Source organism: Zootoca vivipara, chromosome 1, assembly GCF_963506605.1.
Source record: "Zootoca vivipara chromosome 1, rZooViv1.1, whole genome shotgun sequence".
Taxonomy (NCBI): domain Eukaryota; kingdom Metazoa; phylum Chordata; class Lepidosauria; order Squamata; family Lacertidae; genus Zootoca; species Zootoca vivipara.
The window spans coordinates 9,137,237-9,157,678 of NC_083276.1; the positions used below are offsets into that span (position 1 = coordinate 9,137,237).

The window sequence follows — 20,442 nt, forward strand, 5'->3', positions numbered from 1 at the left end:
AAGCAGAAGTAACACTTTCTCAGGAAGCTGTAGGAAATGGGAGTACTTCAGAGCTAATTGTGTTGGTTTTCCATTTGTCATGGTTTTCACAGGGAACATTAATAAACTGAGGTCTCCTGAGCTGCTGCTGAGGAAATGAAGCGAGCTACATGCACATCCGTCAAATCAGCAACAGAAGCCAGTTTCCCTGAGAACTGGTCTCCTGTATCCTAACCAGGCTTCCTAAGTTGCTGTTCACCTGGTGGCAAGCAGAAACTTCCTTCAGACAACAGCCAAGGAAGCCAGGGCTTGCCCAATACATTTTTTCTGCCTGCAGTAAATCAACAAAGGTACGTAATGTCCAAGGCCGATCAAGTTATTTTGGCACCTGAGGCAGATAATCCCACAAGTCACTCCACCGTTCCCCGGCAGTAAAAATGCAGTGATGATAAATAACTAGCCCTTTCACAAGACCCCCCAATCGGGTGCCAAAAGCACCAGCCTCACTCTGTCTAACAATAGAGCCAGCCTTGGATTCATTTATTTGGATTATTTATATATCGCCTTTTGCACAAGCGACAGGGTGGTTTGCAAAATAAAAATAAAAAGGCAAATCAGATAAAAGGAATACATACAATCAAGGAATAGCACAATCCTTAAATAACATTTGCATAACGAATCTCCAAATACCAGTACCAGCAACCGAAACAAATCCATTTGTTAAATCAGATAATTCCTCCTACTAATGCCCAGCAGAAAGGGTGAGCCTTAACCAGCTGCCTAATACTATGTCCCATCATCCCTAGCTAACAGCACCAGTGGTCAGGGATGATGGGAGCTGTAGTTCCAAAACATCTGGAGGGCCGAGTTTGCCTATGCCTGCTGTAAAGAGACAGGGCCAGACACACCTCAGTAGGGAGGGAGTGCCACATGCGAGGGGCCACCACTGAAAAGGCCCTTCTCTGGGCTTCCAAATCTTGTATCTGCTTGGACAACCAAGTAGATCTCATCTTAATGCATGGACAGGTAGTATGGGATAAAGTGTATTTTGAGATAGTTGGATGCTTTATAGAAAGATGTGATATTCAACCTCTTCTGGGTGGGGTTGCTCTCCCCCTAAAGGATCAAGTATGTAGTCTGGGGTCCTTTTAACCCACCTTGGTTTATGGAGGTACACACTGCCTCTATGACAGGGAGGACCTTTGACTAGACTAGGTCTTCTTTTCTGATACATTTCAACATTCAACTTTTTCTCTCCAACCGCCACCCTCATCCCGGTCAAGCATATGTGTAACAGCTAGTAACCATGAGCCATCAAGGCTCTTTAAAGAAACCTCTTCTAGTCACCAAAAGCTGCTGAGCAATTATTATTTTCAGCTTCTTCCAGAACTTTGTGGCCCAAGATGCTTTGCTACCTCAAGGGCAGCACCCACCCACCCCCCTTATGTTTGAGGTGACACTTTTAAACATCACGGCAACTTTTAGTCACCAATTTCTTCCTTCTCCTAGCCCTCTGAATTCTGCCACCTGAAGTAGCCTGCTCCACGTCATTGCATGGTAGGGCTATTCCAGAAACATCATCTGTCCACTACTGGTCATTAGGAATAAATGCTCCTCTCTGCATTTGGCACAACGCATCATTTCTGTGAAAATATTCATCCACACAGTTCTGCTGTCTTCCTCACATTTCTTCTTTCTTACACATAATCATCTCTAATTTACCATGTCAATGTAGCTCTCCATCGCGGATTTGGTTTTTTCCTCTCCTCCTTGTACTGTTTGCAGTACTTGACGGATCGTCCAAATTCCTCTAAGCTCTCTATTATCTTTTTGTCTCAGCATCTTCTGGCAGGTAAACCTGCATCTCCTTGCTGGCATCAAAATCACTGCAGAACTTCCCTTCTGAATCTACGTACTGTACTCAAATCCCATTTCCTCCATACGACGGAGCCACAATTCTCCATTTCTCTATAGCTAGGTAACATTGTGCACCAGATAGTGAGGAGTCTTCAAAAGTGTGTTGACCTAAATTTCCTTACAAAGATATGATAGCTCCATTTGCCACTGCGGCACTTAGCCCAAAGGGTTGCCATCCCCTAAAGGTAAAGGTAAAGGGACCCTTGACAGTTAAGTCCAGTCACGAACGACTCTAGGGTTGCTACGCTCATCTCGCTTTACAGACCGAGGGAGCCGCCATTTGTCCGCTCCGCAGACAGTTTTTCTGGGTCATGTGACCAGCATGACTAATCTGCTTCTGGCACAACGGAACACCGACACCAGAGTAGTGCATGGAAATGCCGTTTACCTTCCCGCCAGAGCGGTACCTATTTATCTACTTTCACGTTTTTGGCATGCTTTCGAACTGCTGAGTTGGCAGGAGCTGGGACCGAGCAACGGGAGCTCACCCCGTCATGGGGATTCAAACTGCCAACCTTTTGATCGGCAAGCCCAAGGCTCAGTGGTTTAGACCACAGCCATTCCCTACCCAGTGTGGTGTAGTGGTTAAGAGCAGTAGACTCGTAATCTGGGGAACCGGGTTTGCGTCTCCGCTCCTCCACATGCAGCTGCTGGGTGACCTTGGGCTAGTCACACTTCTCTGAAGTCTCTCAGCCCCACCCACCTCACAGGGTGTCTGTTGTGGGGAAGGAAGGGAAAGGAGACTGTTAGCTGCTTTGAGAATCCTTCGGGTAGTGATAAAGCGGGATATCAAATCCAAACTCTTCTTCTTCTTCTTCTACCCTCCCCCCAAATGCCATTCTCTGCTGGTGGTGCCACGATGACAGGGTCTTAGTGATGGCAGTTCCTCATCTGTGGAATACACTTCCTGGTGCGGGTGTGTCTGTCTCCCTCATTATTAACATTTGGGTGGAATGTGGGGGGGGGGGGGAGAATACTGTTCACTCATGGCTGAAAAATACTGCTCCTGGCAACATTGAAATTATTTCGCTATTATGGCCTTTGATCTTTCTATTTAGAAAAGGTATTGACTGCTTGGTCAAAAGGCCCTCCAAACTGTCTACAAATAAAAATATGGCTAAGACATGGCTAAAATCCACAGATCAATGAAGAAGAAGAAGAGTTTGGATTCGATATCCTGCTTTATCACTACCCGAAGGAGTCTGAAAGCGGCTAACGTTCTCCTTTCCCTTCCTCCCCCACAACAAACCCTCTGTGAGGTGAGTGGGGCTGAGAGACTACAGAGAAGTGTGACTAGCCCAAGGTCACCCAGCAGCTGCATGTGGAGGAGCGGAGACGCAAACCCGGTTCCCCAGATTACGAGTCTACCGCTCTTAACCACTATACCACGCTGGCTCTCAATGAAAAACAAATATGCATTCTTCTTCTTCATAGAATCCCTTCCAAACTAGTCAGTTCCAGTTGTTGTTGTTGTTGTTGTTGTTGTTGTTGTTGTTGTTGTTGTCACCATCACCAATGATCAGCATTAAAAACAAATATAAAATTGTTTGTGTGTTTGTGTGTTCAGTTGTGTTTTAGAAACTCTGCAAATTATATTGCTTTGCGGTTTAATTGTTTGCTGTACTAGGCTCCTCTGAGAGGAAGGGCAGGACAGAAACTTAATAGACCAATGTAAAAAAACAAAACAAAACTGTTGTGTGTCCGTTGTGGGGTCAATATGTGAGGCAAGAGCCCCTGCTTTCTAGCCGTGCTTCCCAATCACAAGACTACACCAGCTCACCAGAGGGTTGCGCATTGGCTGAGTCATAGCCTGCCGCTATTTTCCGTTGGGATTCACACGAATTACCAGGAAATTCAGGTGGCAAAATTGCAGTTGATTGCGCAAAAACCCCTCCCCCTAAATAATCAGCTTTTTTCTTTGATAAGGAAACTGATGAGGAAACACATGGGATAACTCATACTTTGATGCAACGTCATCTAACCTCCCCACAAATCAGAGTGAAGGTTTGTTAAATAGTCAACATTCTCTAATCTCCCTGCAAACCAATCAGGATGAAGGCTCGATAAGCGGGTCTCCAGGAAGCACCTATGATAAAGCTCTATAATTCTAGGATGCAAACTCTGAATTCACCTCCAGGGACTGTGTTTCCACACTCTGGGTCCCCCCCCCATTCCTGCTTTTCATTCTTTCTTTCTTTCCCCAAATTATGTTTATTTGTAGCTTGTGTGCGTATGTTTGCATGCCTTTTGTAGACTAGAACAGAAGAGTTAGTTAAGCAATGCAGCCCTAGCGGTAACACAAAGGCAGCTGCCAATGGAAACATCACAGGCTGCCAAAAGATGAATATGTATTTAGAATTATCCCCACAACAACAGATTGTGTTGCTTTGTAGAACACGGCTGTGGATTCTGGGCATTGTTGCAGTACAAATATTATGCAAGGTGTGGAGGAGGTGGATAGAGAGAAGTCTCTCTCCCCGTTTCTCATAATACTAAAACCTAACCCCATCCAACGAAGCCGAACATTTGCCGATTCAGTGCAGACAAAAGGAGGCTCTTTCCCACGCAGCATATTAGTCAAACTGTGGGATTTGCCCCACAAAAGGCAGCAATGGCCACCAACTTAGATGGCTTGAAAAGAGAACGAGACAAATTCATGCAGGAGATAGGCTATCAATGGCTACTAGTCGCAATGGATGACTCTCCAAAGTGTCCCTATTTTCCAGGGACAGTTAGGGGGTTTACAAAAGCCATCCTGGTTTCTGATGCAATCTCAGAATGTCCCTCTTTTCCTTAAGACGTTTTTTAATGTTTAATGTTTTGTTACGTTTTCATTTATCTTGGAAGCCACGCAGAGTGGCTGGGGCAACCTAGTCAGATGGATGGGGTATAAAAATAAACATGGAATAAAGGGACCCCTGACCATTAGGTCCAGTCGTGACCGACTCTGGGGTTGCGGCGCTCATCTCGCGTTATTGGCTGAGGGAGCCGGCGTACAGCTTCCAGGTCATGTGGCCAGCATGACAAAGCCGCTTCTGGCTAACCAGAGCGGCACACGGAAACACCATTTACCTTCCCGCTGTACCTATTTATCTACTTGCACTTTGATGTGCTTTCGAACTGCTAGGTTGACAGGAGCTGGGACCGAGCAACGGGAGCTCACCCCGTCACGGGGATTCGAACCGCCGACCTTCTGATCAGCAAGCCCTAGGCTTGGTGGTTTAACCCACAGCGCCACCTGTATCCAAATAGGATGTCCCTATTTTCTCCAGAGGAACGTTGGAGGGTATGGAATGGCTATGTTCAACTTCCACTGCCAGATGCAGTAAGTGCCTTTGAATGCCAGTTGCTGGAAACTGCAGGAAGAGCATTGTGTCGTTGAGCTCAGGTCCTGTTTGTCAGCTTCCCGTGGGCACCTGCTTGGCCACTGTGAGAACAAGATAAGAACATAAGAAGAGTCTGCTGGATCAGGCCAATGGACCACCTAGTCCAGCATCCTGTTCTCACAGTAGACAACCCAATGCCACCGACCATCTATGCAAGGTGGTCATAGACGGGAGAGATGGGCCATTGGCATAATCTTCTGGGGCGTAGGATGCTGAAGTAGATGCTGAACTGTTCTGACAAACAGACACTTTATGTGCAATGCGGGGGTGGGGTGGATATCCAACATTGTGTCAATGGGTGAAGGGCTGGATGGGAAATGCCTTGTTAATTGCAGGTATTCCCCCTATGACTATGAAATCCCCGCCACTGGTATGATCCATGCAGGTTCTCGCCCTCAACGCAACACTGCATTCCCCGCTTCAGGCACACCCAACTCCCAAGGGACTGCTATCTACTCCCAGTATATTTAAAAAGCAATGATCTACCCATCGTCATTGCCAAGAGAATGCCCTGAGTTGTTGAGCTTATTTTGGGGGGGAACACATCCAGAATCGCTTATACAGTGGTACCTCTGGTTAAGAACTTAATTCGTTCCGGGGGTCCATTCTTAACCTGAAACTGTTCTTAACCTGAAGCACCACTTTAGCTAATAGGGCCTCCTGCTGCCGCCGCCGCGCCACCGGAACACGATTTCTGTTCTCATCCTGAAGCAAAGTTCTTAAACTGAGTGTCAGGGGTTCTTGGGACTACGCTCCGCATGCTTGTCTTTCAGCAGTTTTTATTTAGTGCAGGCTATTTACAGTGAGATGGGTATGTGCAACATGTCTGCTCAGTCCGACGCAGAATCCGGCACTGGACCGCCCCTGGACCTCCTCCAACATAAGAGTCTCGGGACAGCAAATCTCTTTCCCCTCCTTCTCCTGCGTAATTCCGGAACCGGAGGAAAAAAGGGTCTACGCTCCATGTTTTCCTTCTCCCCCCTTTCCCCCCCTCTTCCTCCCTCCTGTGTCGCAGGGGCTCTCCAATGCTGCCAGAGCCCTGGCCCTCTCTCCCCATTTCCTGACTGGACTCCTGAGCTTCCTCACTGCTATCGCTGCTTGGGGAGGAGCTGCTTTTGATGAGGAGAGGAGGATCCCTATATTCTCTTCCCCTTACACTGAGGTACTATTTCTGGGTTAGCTGAGTTTGTAACCTGAAGCGTTTGTAACCTGAGGTACCACTGTATTAATAGCGTGATCAACCAAAAACACCCCCGCCATCGAACAGTAGCTTGCAATCGACCTGTTGGACATGCCTGCCCTACGTCAAAGATAGAGGAGCCTTTTTTTTCAGTTCAGGGGCCAGACTCCTCTATGGTCAAATTTCAGGGCACTGCATGCCTGTGGTGGGTGGGACCTGAGGGGGAAGTGGGTGGAGCAACAGGGTACAGCCACACACCTTACCCTATCCTGCAGCCAGGCATGGTCACAGCTCAAGGACACACTCCAGGCAGAAAAAAAGCATCCAGGGAGGGCAAAGAGGGAGGTCACCAAGCGGTGTGGCTTGGGAAAGAGACCCAGACGCCAGATAAAAAGGCCTGGATCTGTCCCCCTAGGCTGAAGATTCCCAGCTCCAGCCCTAAGTAGAATCATAGAATCGTAGAGTTGGAAGGGATCCCAAGGGTCATCTAGTCCAACCCCCTGCGATGCAGGAATCTCAGCTAAAGCATCCATGACAGATGGCCATCCAACGTCTGCATAAAAACCTCCCAGGAAGGAGAATCCATCACCTCCCGAGGGAGACATCATGGATCTGTTTCTTGGTCGCATCTCTTGGTCACCCTTCAAAAATTATTCTTGCTGCTGTTTGAAAGACCCAAGTTTTCTTGGCATGGACAAAATCTGGTGCCGATAAGCAATGCAAAATTTTTAGCTCAGCCTTGAGGGTGGGCATTAAAAATGAAACATTACTTGACTGGATGAATTAATGCCTTATGTTGAGGAGATGATGCATCTTCATTTAGAAAAAAAAAGACTTCTTAATTTGGCAAATTATTTACTCTTTGTCCTGCTCGTGTGTCAAGCTTGACATCTGTAGTGTTATAAAGAATGCTTAAATAATATGCTTATTAAAAGCTTTTGTCTCTGGGCCTGACTGCTGTTGTTTTCGTGTTGATTGGCTTTTACCGGTAGCTGTTGTCAGTTTTTCATTTTGATTCCAGATTTAGATATAAGAGTGAGGCAAGCTTCATCAGACTTTATTCTGAATATCTGTTCCCTCCAACCAGTGGGTAAAACTACCTTATTTTGCCACTTTTGACTTGTTTAACCTGGTGTTCCGTCTAAAATTAATATCCTGCTTTGCTAATATGAGAATTAACAGGGTTTCTGCTATTCTCTCTCCCCAAGAACCTGAACAAAATAAAAAAAATTCCTTCCAGCAGCACCTTAGAGACCAACTAAGTTTTTCATAGGTATGAGCTTTCGTGTGCATGCACACTTCTTCAGATACACTGAAGCAGAAGTCCCCAGACGCTTATATATAGTCAGATGGTGGGGGGAAGGTATTACTCAGAAGGGTGGAGGGAGTGGGTGACTGCAAATGGTCTACACTACAGGAAAAAGAACCTGCTTTGTTTCATTCTGTTGACAGATCCTGAGAACTGCTGGATTTTACATTTTCAGAAAGGGGGAATCAGCCACTGGCCCAGTCTTCAAATAACGCTAAACCGTGGCTTAGCAGAAACAAGCAAACACAAGGGTTCATTGAGAAGACCAGCCACTGGGCTCTTCCTTTAATCCTGCCGTTGCCATGTTACGTGGGACTAAGCGATGGTTTGGCTTAGTGTTACATCTGAAACCAAGTTCATGGTTTGTCTTCCCCATGAAAACAGAAAACCAAGAGCAAACCTTGGTTACAGTTCATAGCTTGTCTGGAGTGAGACCACCCGCAAACCTGGGAATAGATATAGTAATGCTAAACCAAGCCATGGCTTAGCCTCGGATAGCACAGCAGGATTGGAGGAATAGAGCAGCAGCAGCTGTCTTTGCTCTGGGAACCCAGTTGTTCTTTGCTAAGCCATTGTTTAGCTTTGCATTACAGTGGTACCTCTACTTACGAATTTAATGCGTTCCGAACGCACATTTGTAAGCAGAAAAAAAATGTAAGTTGAATCCCATAGGAATGCACTGGGAGAAAAAATTCGTAAGTCGAAGCAACCCTATCTAAAAATTCGTAAGTAGAAAAAATCCTATCTAAACCACATCCAAGATGGCGGACAGAGCTCCATTCGTAAGTAGAAACATTCGTAAGTAGAGTTATTCGTAAGTAGAGGTACCACTGTACATGCAAACTGGGTCATTGTATCTTTCTTCAGGCCAGCATCCCAAGGTGTAACCTAAAATCTAGTTAGCACCTAGGCAGTGGATGGCGGTCCATTTGGGCATATGGGGTGCTGCCCCGCCAATCTCAGGCTGCTGCCTTCCACCAGCCTCCACCTGCCTGCCTTCCCACTTACAACCAGTCCAGAGGGTGGCACCACCAGTCAGCTTCCTCCTCCTTAGTTTCAGTGTTTCCCTTGTAGAACTGAGCAGAGAGGGGACAAAAGCTTGGCTCTGGCTATACCTACTGTTGACCTCCCAGCCTTCTGCACCATCAGTTCCAATGGGCCCCATAAACTGGTGAACCTAAGAGAGTTTCACCTAATAACTCTGCTACCTTTCCCCCTCACTCCATCTTAAGACCAACACCATTGCAGACCAGAAGCTTGCTCCCTATTTTGTGGCATTTACATCGACTTACTATGGATTTTGTGAGCTTCATATGTCCCCACTGATTTCAGTGCAAGAGAATTAGCTAACATTTGGTCATGACCCACATTTGGAACATTATAAACCCCCGAACCTCAAGCAGTCCCTGGCAAAACCAGATTGAGATTGCTTACCTCATCCACATTCTCAAAGGCATTGATGATGTCATAAGGTAAACATGACAAAAGGTCTATCACGAACCAGGTTTTCAGGTAGTTCATCCTGATGAGTTTGGGATCTGAGATGACCTCTCCACCAGGTCCAACAAAGGTTGTGTGAAAATTCAGGACTATGTCCACCAGGAAAATAACGTCCACCACGCTATCCAGAACCAACCATGCAATGTTGTTCTGCTTGGTTTTGAAGGACACGTTGTAAGGAACCATGATGGCCGTGTAGAAGGTGAGGATTAAGATGACCCAGTCCCAAGTGGTCTTGAAAGCGCAGTAGTGTAAAATGATATGTGGTGGAGTCTTTGGGGCTTCTTGCTTGTATTGTGGAAGGATATCGGAACCCAGCTGTAGAACCTTAAAATAAAAGATACGCAGGTGTTACCACATTGGTTATTGCTCATTATATCACGAACTGCCACAAACCCAATTCAAGGAAATACGGCAGCTCAGTGGTAGAGTATGCTGAAAGTTCTAGGTTCAATCCCTGGCATCTCCAGGTAGCATTGGGAATGTCCCTTGCCTCAAATCCTAGAAAGCCACTTCTTTCACCATCCTAGAACAATCAAAGCTTTGTCTCTATCTCTCTTTCTTGGTGTTGCTTCCATCTCAACGAGGTCTTTTCCTCCTGGGAAAGGAAAGTGTTCCTCCAGCTTATACCTGAAACTTTGGCTGGTGGTTCTTTCTGTCTGCAATGTTACACACACACACACACACACACACACACACACACACACACACACACACACTGTTTCAGATCAGGAGAGGAGAGCATTTGTTTGACACTTACTTCAGCTAACCGTGAGTGTTTATGGACCACCTCGGCTTTGTTCATAGGCGTTAGCTGCTGCAGAACACTCCGACTGTTCGTCAAGGCTCGTGTCAATCGAGCAAACTTTGTCCAGCCTGCAAAGAGGAAGGGAACATGGTGAGGTTCACTGGTTGGCAATGGCCATTGGTCATCTTCTCATTCAGAACATAGTGGTCACAGCAATGTCCCAATGTCAGCAATGGTATCCAACTGCTATTCCTACAGTCCATGGTAGAACGTTAAGGTCTGCAATGTTTAGCCAATCTATAGGTAGGATTAAATTGGTTTTAAAAATTGTCTGATGAACTGAAAAGCTTTTCTTCCTGATCATCTTTCCCCCATCCACACACTGGGTTTAAGGGATAATTCATCAGTGCCTGCAGAATAGACCATAGAATGAATCCAACTAAATGTTGGGGGTTCTTTCAGTGAGCTATTATGCAGGAAGAGACCATGAGCGATGAATTCCATCAGTCTCCTTGGGCAATAAAAAGCCAACTGGACATGGGTCGAAGAAGAAGAAGAAGAAGAAGAAGAAGAAGAAGAAGAAGAAGAAGAAGAAGAAGAAGAAGAGTTTGGATTTGATATCCCGCTTTATCACTACCCGAAGGAGTCTCAAAGCGGCTAACAATCTCCTTTCCCCTCCTCCCCCACAACAGACACCCTGTGAGGTGGGTGGGGCTGAGAGACTTCAAAGAAGTGTGACCCAAGGTCACCCAGCAGCTGCATGTGGAGGAGCGGGGAAGCGAACCCGGTTCACCAGATTACGAGTCTACCACTCTTAACCACTACACCACACTGGTTTTGAATTTTAAGGAAAATTCTTTTCCTTAAGAGTTTTAAATCCTACTGTGCAGTTGCAGGGGTTCAACCAACATAAAGGAGAACAAACAGAAGACAATCGTATTGAGAGCTGGAAAGAAGAAGGGGCAAAGGGTACCCTAGCTCAGCAACTATATAAGATCAGCATCTGAGACACCCCTCCAAGGCATGCCGTGAATGGTCCAGCCTTGCTAGGACTAGATTTGATGCTTGTAGAGTCTAGGATGGAAGGTTAACAGAGAGTAACTACCCTGCTATTATAGCAGGAGTGGGGAACCTCAGGTCCAGGGCCAAATTGCAGCCCAAACCCCAGGCCTCTCTAACAAGCCTTCAGACTCCATCCAAGCCAAGTGGTGGCACCAGAAACAAAAAAATCTGGGCAGGAGCAGAATGGGCAAAGTATATTTGTAGGTGGGTGACATATTAATGGCAAGAGTTCAGAAATGGGGGGGGGCAAGTGGGCAGGCAAGCTCTTTGTTTGTGGGGGGTGCTTGGCCCTCCTTCTCTGGCACTACCTATGGTGTGGCTAGAATCATAGACTTGTAGACTCCAGAGTTGGAAGGGACCCCAAGGGTCATCTAGTCCAACCCCCTGCAATGCAGGAATCTCAACTAGATCATCCATGACAGGTGGCCACCCAACCTCTGCTGAAAAACCTCCCAGGAAGGAGAGTCCACCACCTCCTAAGGGAGACTGTTCCACTGTCAAACTGCACTCACTGTCAGAAAGTTCTTCCTGATGTTTAGTCGGAATCTCCTTCCTTGTGTAAGGCCATTGGTTTGAGTCCTACCGTCCAGAGCAGGAAAAAACAAAGCTTCTTCCCTTTTCCATGTTAGCCTACTGAACAAAATGGTATCTGTTGCTCCACCCAGTTTTGCTTCTGGCCCCGCCCACCCCAGTATGGAAGGGTGGTACATGAGCGAACAGGTCCTTTGGGGTGTAAAATGTCCCCCCAACCATGGATTACAGGAAGAGGGTGGTTGTTCCCTTGCTGCAGGGCAATATTTGTATGCTGTTTATGACTGCTACATTTATCTGAATTATCTCAGCTTAGTCAGCTATTTCGAATTTCTGATGGCAGATGGTCAGTCAGTCAATACTTATTCCCAGAAGTTTAGGTCATTAATCTGCATAGTGATCAGATTAAAGCTTTTAATATTTTATTTCCTCCTCTTTGTACTCAAAACGATAGAACATGCTTTTGCCTGACCCTTTCCTCTTTGGTCATTCAGCAGAGCTAGTGCTTACTGAATACAGAATAACCTATTTTAAAAAAGGAGAATTAAGAACCTTGGGCTGCTTAAGGTGACAGGAAAACGGAAGGAATGGATTCCCTTCATTTGTTTGGTTCACTTGATTAAGAGAACTCGTACCAAGCATTTCAGCCAGTTAAGCTCCCAGGGTGGGTTGCATACAATCAATGAAAACACTATGGTCCCTGCTTGCAGATTTAACAATCTAAAACATAACACAAAATGGATAATGGGGCAGGGAGGATAGATGGGTTTGGGGACTAGGACAGGGAAGGAAGAGAGAGAAAAGAAAATACAGGTGCTAATTCTGAAAGTTCAAGAGGAACTCTTTTTCTGCATGCAAAATACCCCACTTCCACCATGGAAATGCAACACTGGGTGCTGCAGGTAAGTGTTATTACTGTTACTGATATATTTTCATAGAATCACAGAATCATGGAATTGAAGAGCTGGAAGGATCCCCAAGGATCATTAATCCCTGACAGACGACCATCCAATCTCTGTTTAAAAACCTCCAAGGAAGGACAGCCCAACTTCTGAGATAACCCATTTCATTGCTGAACAGTTCTTGCTGTCAGAAAGTTCATCCTAATTTATTTGGAATCTCCTTTCTTTTAACTTGAATCTATTAGTTTGGGTCCTACCCTCTGGAATAGCAGGATACAAGCTTGTTCCGTCATATCTCCTCTCAGCCTCCTCTTTTCTGGGCTAAACATACCCAGTTCCTTCAACCATTCCTCTGAATGATTTCCAGACCCTTGATCATCTTGGTTGCCTTCCTCTGCACACATTCCAGCTTGTAAATATCCTTCTTAAATTGTGGTTGAAGATAGCTATCATATCTACCTCCCAGAAGTAAAGTATATCCCTCAGGGTTAGAAGCCACTGATGGGCTTGCTCCCCATGAATTTGTCTAATCCTATTTTTAAAAGCTGGTGGCCATCACTGCTGCTTGTGGGATCAAACTCCATCCCTCACATCAGACTTCAGCAACTGCTAAGCCCTAAGGCTCTTCTCTGGCAGTGGTGGAGCACCACTGATGCGGTTAACTTCTTCAAGCAGAAAAGGAATATTTCCTCAACATTCATTTAGCGTTTTGGCTGCTCAGACACATTAATCAGGGCCTTCTGCACAGAGATGTTTGGGACAAGGCCTTGATGTGGTACCACTCTGAGGCTTCTGAAGCAACTGCAGAAGCATGGAATCATTCTAGCCTTCGGGAGGGAAGAACTTTTTTTCTCCCACGGACTGGAGCCTGTACTGTTCATTCGTCCCCCTCCAAATCAATGAGCCTTCCGAAAACGACTTCTTGTGCAGTGGCTTGGCAGGACACAGGGCGAAAGACTGTGCTTCCAGCCTTCTTGTTCATTTAAGCTAATGAAAACAAAATGCCCTCACTTGCCAAAAATCAATAGAGCAGTTTTGTAATTGTGTCGTCCTGACTCCCAGTCCGAAACATAAAGTATGCCTTTCCATTGGTTTCTCCTCTGATTATCCTGATTATGGAGTGTTCCAGGGCCAGGAAGCCTGAGGAGACCTGATCCAGAACAATGAAAATCAATCTGGGCATCTGTCTTTGAGAGCTGAAGGGTCATTCAGCCATCAGCTACCTCCAAAAAAACAGCAACCTTCTTTGCCACCATTGTAAGAGTCCTGAAGGAAGTCCATTCATTATATCACATAACATTAATGTTCCGTTAAAATTGTTAGCTCTAGATTTTTTCCTGGGCTCATTTCAAGGTGCTGGTTCTGCCCTTTAAAGCTCTAAATCAGGGCTCAGAAGCTCAGGACCAGGGGCTGACTGAGGCCCCCCAGGCCTCTGTCCATAGCTGCCAAGTTATCCCTTTTTTAAAGGGATTTTCCCTTATGCTGAATAGGCTTCCTCGCGAGAAAAGGGAAAACTTGGCAGCTATGCCTCTGTCTTTGGCTGTTGGAATCCTGCCCAGCCCCAACCCTCACTGGCCTGCTGCTCACTCTTCTTGTGTAGCCTTATCAGCTAGTAAGGGTCCCTTTTAAGTTGCACCCAGGCAAGGACAAAAGATAGTCAAAACGACATCGGGGGTTGAGTTTCAGATTGGAGTTTTAATCTCTATATACAGAGAGACTCCTGATGACAAGAGTAAAAAGACACTTTTTACATGAGGCTTTTATCCACTCCTTTGTGCTCTCCCCCTCCCTCCTCTTTAAGTGTGTGCACGCAAATTTCAAGTCCATATTAGGGAAATCCGTATCCTGTTCTTCTTGTAAACACAAGCACATGCTGACTCAACAGTAAGACTATGCGTCAAGCATGGCAGCTTCCAGCGTCAGGCTGATGAGCCTTTCTCTGTGTTCCAGACAAGGTTAGCTCATAGCCTTGAGCTGGGCATCCTGTTCCTTTTGCTTTGCACTTTGACACACTTTGGTGCAGAGACACAGAGGCACCGAAAAGCATTCTAAGCAGGGCTACAGCCATACAGTCAGAATTCATACAATGCAAGCAATGCAAACTATAGGATCCGATTCAGCTCAATTATACAATTTGCAAATCACTCTCTTCACTTGAATGTCTTTGCTTGGCTAGAAAGTGTCCATAAACTCTGGTCAGAGTTTGCTTGAATCTGGTATATTATTTTGGAAAGTCTTGTCTGTACTCTATTGGTTCAGATGCCCCTCAAGAGATCCATCACCCAGTTTGGCATGATGGTTCCTGAGGTGGAGGAGCCGATAGTTTTGTCTACATGGTGCCATTTTGAATACCGATTGTCACGGTCACTCTGACCTGCACATCACCCCCGGACGTTTTACGGTCTATTGATGATGTGCCAACGACAAAATAAAATATCAGCTGTTACTTAAAATCACTTCAGACCAGGATAAGGTTAAAGTAAAACGAAGTTGCTTTATTGTGCGTTCATAAGCTTAATGGTTGCAGTACAAATCTTAGATTGTTCCAAAATTACAGATGTTCCTATACCGGCCTATTACCTCTAATTACAAATTACCGGCCTATTACCGCTAAAGTCAACTAAATAAATATTTGTAAATAAGCTCACAACTCAGTATCCCATCTGACTAAAATCCTCCATCTATTCTCCACCTCAATATTTTAAACCAGCTCTCTCTGCAAATAACCAACCAACTACTTCACAAGCTCCCACTAACTGACCAACCTCAACTAACCAACTTCCACCACCAACTTCAACTCAACTCCTCACTGACTCCAGGGGTGGGGTTTATATACTCTGCCAGAGCCCTCCCCCCTGGGTTCTAGCAATTCTATTAGGATTAACCCTTAATAACCTGGCTAGCTTTAGGCTGATTGCCACACCGATGGTGAACCAAATCATTCCAAACTGCACCAATGTGGATGCCTCTGAAGTTATCATTACCTAGAGATCTGATTGTGGACCTTGAACATGACATGTCACATAGCTCTGATGAAGAAGGGCAGGATGCAAATGAACAAACAAATAAACAAAGCAGCTGGATGTATTATTATTATTATTATTATTATTATTATTATTATTATTATTTATACCCCGCCCATCTGGCTGGGGTCCCCCGCCACTCTGGGCGGCTTCCAACAAATACCAAAATACATTAAAATATCACAGATGAAAAACTTCCCTAAACAGGGCTGCCTTTAGGTGTTTTCTAAATGTCAGGTAGTTGTTTATCTCCTTTACCTCCGATGGAAGGGCGTTCCACAGGGCGGGTGCCACTACCGAGAAGGCCCTTTCCCTGGTTCCCTGTAGCTTTGCTTCTCGCAGTGAGGGAACCGCCAGAAGACCCTCGGCGCTGGATCTCAGTGGCTGGGCTGAACAATGGGGGTGGAGACACTCCTTCAGGTATATAGGACCGAGGCCGTTTAGGGCAGGCATCCCCAAACTTCGGCCCTCCAGATGTTTTGGACTACAATTCCCATCATCCCTGACCACTGGTCCTGTTAGCTGGGGATCATGGGATTATTATTATTAAATGTCAAATCCCGCAAGGCCCTAGTCTCTTGTGAGAGAGCGTTCCACCAAGCTGGGGCCATGGCCGAAAAGGCCCTGACTCTGGTTGACGCCAGTCTAATCTCCCTGGGGCCTGGGATCTTCAGGGTGTTATTATTTGCAGACCTTAAGGTCCTCTATGGGGCATGCCAGGAGAGGCGGTCCCATAGGTACGAGGGTTCTAGGCAGTATAGGGCTTTAAAGGTTAAAACCAGCACCTTAAACCTGATCCTGTACTCCACCGGGAGCCAGTGCAGCTGGTATAGCACTGGATGAATATGCTCCCATGGCGAGGACCCTGTGAAGAGTCTCGGCGCTGCATTCTGAAGTTTCTGGGTCAGTTTCAAGGCCAACCCCACGTAGAGTGAGTTACAATAATCAAGCCTGGAGGTGACCGTCGCCTGGATCACAGTGGCGAGGTCAGAGCGAGAGAGATAAGGGATTATTATTATTATTATTATTATTATTATTATTATTATTATTATTATGTCCCATGGATGGAGAGTATTTAACAGTTGAGAGACTGGGTTTGTTTTTGTTTTTTTGCAGGGGGTAGTTCAGCGCGCACGTTGTGTGCAAGTATCAGGTTTCATCCCTGGTATTACCAGTCTAAAAGTCTGGCATCATAACTTTTCCTTTGGACCCTGAGAACCGCTGCCGGTCCAACGAGTAGCAAAGGTGGGACCTGCCAGATATCTTGTTTATATATATTTTTATTAATTTTATAAAGGGTACAAAAAGAAAAAAGGAGGGTATACAAAAAAGGGATACAAAAATCAACACACAAAAATGACGACAAAAGAAAAAAAATAAAAGTTTCTATGACAATATCATATGTAATTCTTATTCTATCTACTTCCTCCTTCCAAATCAATAACCTTTATTAGGCATGACAAATTCAGAAGCTTCAGAACAAAATTATGAGTAAAACATTCACATTATAAACTTCATGAAATAAAATACATATTAATTGATTTAGTATTTTAGAGCAATATATCAATTTTCAATTAGCAACCCCTGGTCCTCTCCACAGTGGCCCAATCTCTCTGCGTGAACCGAGCACAAAAACTCAGCCACCACTAAAGTAACTCCATCATTATTATCTGACAATAACCCCTGAATAGTTGGCATTGCTGCGATCGATGCATCCACCTGCAAAGCATCCAGCTTCCTCCTTCCTCCCCCTCCACGTTTCTATTAATATCTAATATAGCGCTCTCTTCTTCTTAACCCATTTCTTCATCTAAAGTACTTATTATAGCATATTATTTGATCCGTTTTACACACTTACTCCCAATATTTAAAAATCTCATTTGGATCTGAAATTCTTAATAATTCTAGTTCACTTAAACATAGTCCCTTCTTACTATATCTAGTTGCTTCTACAGCCTCTTTGTACTTCCGCTTCCCTCATTATCCATTTTTAATCTTATATTTCTTCTCCAAATAAATCTTAAATTTCTTCCAATCTTCTTCCACTGTCTCCTCTCCCCGATCCTGCCAGATATCTCATAGCAGACCATTGGCCCATCTACCTGGGTTCTCAAGGGCTGTCTTCTCCAGTAGGGTGGCCTAAAGACTACAAGTCCCATCATCCCTGACCTTGCTAGCTGGGGCTGATGGGAGTTGGACTCTAACAGCTAGGGAACACCACATTGCCTACCCCTGGACTGGAGCTTGCTAGGCTAGATGGACAAGAAATAGTCTGATCCGGACCAGGGCACCTTCTTATATTGCTATTTCCTGGACCACTGCCAAGCATCTCAACGCCAGGGAGGTGTTCCTGTTTTGTCCTTTGCCAAAAGCAGACTGGTGCGAATTACGGCACTGTTCTCAAGGCTGTCTCAGGAACTGGGTTCCATCTGGCTTCGTTATTATTAGCAGGTTTCCTCTGCCGAAAAAGGCCACCGTGACTAGCTTTTTCCTTAATAAAACATTAGCGTAGCTCTATTGGGTTGCAATTAACCTCGGATTGTCTCATCTCTGAAAGCGAAGGAAATAATGAAGGCATTTAAATCAACGTGTCAGAGTGGCATTCGAGATCCTAATCGGTAACAAAAATGCTTAGGTTAACAGCAATGCTCAGGGTAGAAGGACTGCGGGGGGGGCAATGATGGCAATTCTCAGGCTGACCGTTGCCCACACAAGTGGAAGTGGCACCATGAGACAATGGGAGGGTCACTGAGCTCGTCTTGCAGTCCACCATACTGAAGACAGCCCTGTATCAGGAAGTTTTCAATGTCTGAAGTTTTATTATGTTTTTCTATTTAGCTGGAAGGTGCCCAGAGTGGCTAGGGAAACCCAGACAGATGGGTGGGGCATTATTATTATTATTATTATTATTATTATTATTATTATTATTATTATTATTACAGTCGTACCTGTTCCGAAATCTGTTCCGGAAGTCCGTTCGACTTCCAAAATGTTCGGAAACCAAAGCATGGCTTCTGATTGGCTGCAGGAAGCTGCGCTGGACGTTCGGCTTCTGAAAATCATTCGAAAACTGGAACACTCACTTCCAGGTTTCAATCGTTCAGGAGCCAATTTGTTTGGGAGCCAAGGCATTTGAGATGCAAGGTACAGCTGTATTATTATTATTATTATTATTATTATTATTATTATGTAGCTGACTTAAAAATCTGTGCTGAAGAGAGATCTGTGGGCACTTCTGATCAGCAGCACATGCACAGCCCTCTGTCAAGATAGCGCTTTGAAAGGGGCGAAAAAGGGTCACCTGACATCATTGTGGCATCAGGTGATTGACAAGCAGGAGATTGTCAAACGTGGCCCACAAAGGTTATTGGAGGAGATAACAATCTGGCCCCCAAGCCAGGTCTAGTCTCCCACCCTTCCTTTAATGGCAAAGGAGCCAGTTGCGAGATGCCAGCCGCTGATGGCATCCTCATCCCAGACAAGAGGAGGCAAAGACTTGTTTAAGCTGACGCCTTGCCTTGAGCCAAACTCTACTCATGGAAGAAGATGAGAGTTTTCAAATGATGGAGGACCTGTCAGCCAGCAGAGTGTAAATGTACTTAGTTCTCTACTTGGCCCCATCATCTATGTAGGAAGAGAGACAGGAAACATTTGCAGCCTCGCTTTACAGGCACTGAAATTCTATAGGATGCCAGCTCATTAAAAACACAAAACAGGCATTTCAGAACCCTCTCTCCGTTCAATTTTTTAGATGTGCCATGATTCTGCTGCTAAATGTTTTAAAGATTAGCTTTAATAATAAATGCAAATTGTTGCCTTGTTTTGCATGCAAAGACATTCTGCCTTTGAAATGGGAGTGTTGCCTTGTGCTGAATCTAAGAATGTGGGAGAATTCTAATGGAAATGGGAAAAGTGATATAAATTGTCATTGCTTGTTTATTTGTCCCATATCCGGAACAGAAATCAATCCAGGGAATAACCGTCAGTATGCTGTTTTCAGTTCACAAACGATACATAAATGACGGCATTTCCCCCACTTAAATTGTGTTTTCCTTTCCACTGGAACAACCGGCCTCTGCAATGAAATGAATGGCATGGGGATAGTTACACCAAATTCACAACTTACATAAATCATGTAAATAATTATGTACATTAAATAAAATTGTGCAGACGGTGGAGGAGGGCAAGGTAGTATGTGGCGAAACCTAGGCTTCAGTGGAATGGAAACAGCACTGGCTGTTGGAGAGGTTGGAATGGAAATGGCTGGTTTCTTACGCGCCTAGCTGAACCAGGGCATCGATCCAGGATCCAACATACTAATAGCAAATTCCTTATGCTGCATGTGGATCCTTACAGAGCCAGAATGGCACCAGCCACACACAATAACAGGGGTAGGAAATTGTAGTCCTCTAGCTGCTATTGGAATATGACCTGTGCTTTTCTTCTAGAAAAAAAGAAAAAAGCGCCAGTACTGCGCATAGCTGCCAAGTCTCCCGTTTTCCCTGGGAAACCCCCATTTTTCCAGCTGTCCCCAGCCGAAAAAACGGATTTTTTTTGTTTTTTCCCGGTTTATTCTGGCGTGGCGGCCATTTTGGAATTGGGCGGAGCATGCTCAGAAGCGACTTTTGATGCTGCTCTGCCCAGTTCCAAAATGGCTGCAGTGCGACTTCTGGTGCGGCGGCCATTTTGGAACTGGGCACAGCAGCATCAAAAGTCACTTCTGAGCATGCTCCGCCCAGTTCCAAAATGGCCGCCGCGCTACTTCCGGTATGCTAATTTCGGTCCGGTCCCTTATTTTTCAGAGAGGAACTTGGCAGGTAAGGTTCTGCGTACTCTTGACTACTCCCAGAAAAAGCACTGAGTATGGTGCTGTGGTATAAACCACAGAGCCTAGGGCTTGCCAAT

The 20,442-nt window shown here is 45.3% G+C and overlaps 1 protein-coding gene across 1 annotated transcript in view; it reads right to left on the reverse strand.

Moving 5' to 3' along the window:
* The window catches only part of KCNH5 (potassium voltage-gated channel subfamily H member 5), a 178,340-nt gene that overhangs the window by 127,738 nt on the left and 30,160 nt on the right, over positions 1–20,442 (reverse strand). Inside the window, exons 5-6 of the mRNA XM_035116477.2 lie at positions 10,032–10,147; positions 9,206–9,598 (exon numbers count right to left, since the gene is read on the reverse strand). Of these exons, the coding sequence (XP_034972368.2) occupies positions 9,206–9,598; positions 10,032–10,147 (509 nt within the window). The remainder of the gene's footprint in view (positions 1–9,205; positions 9,599–10,031; positions 10,148–20,442) is intronic.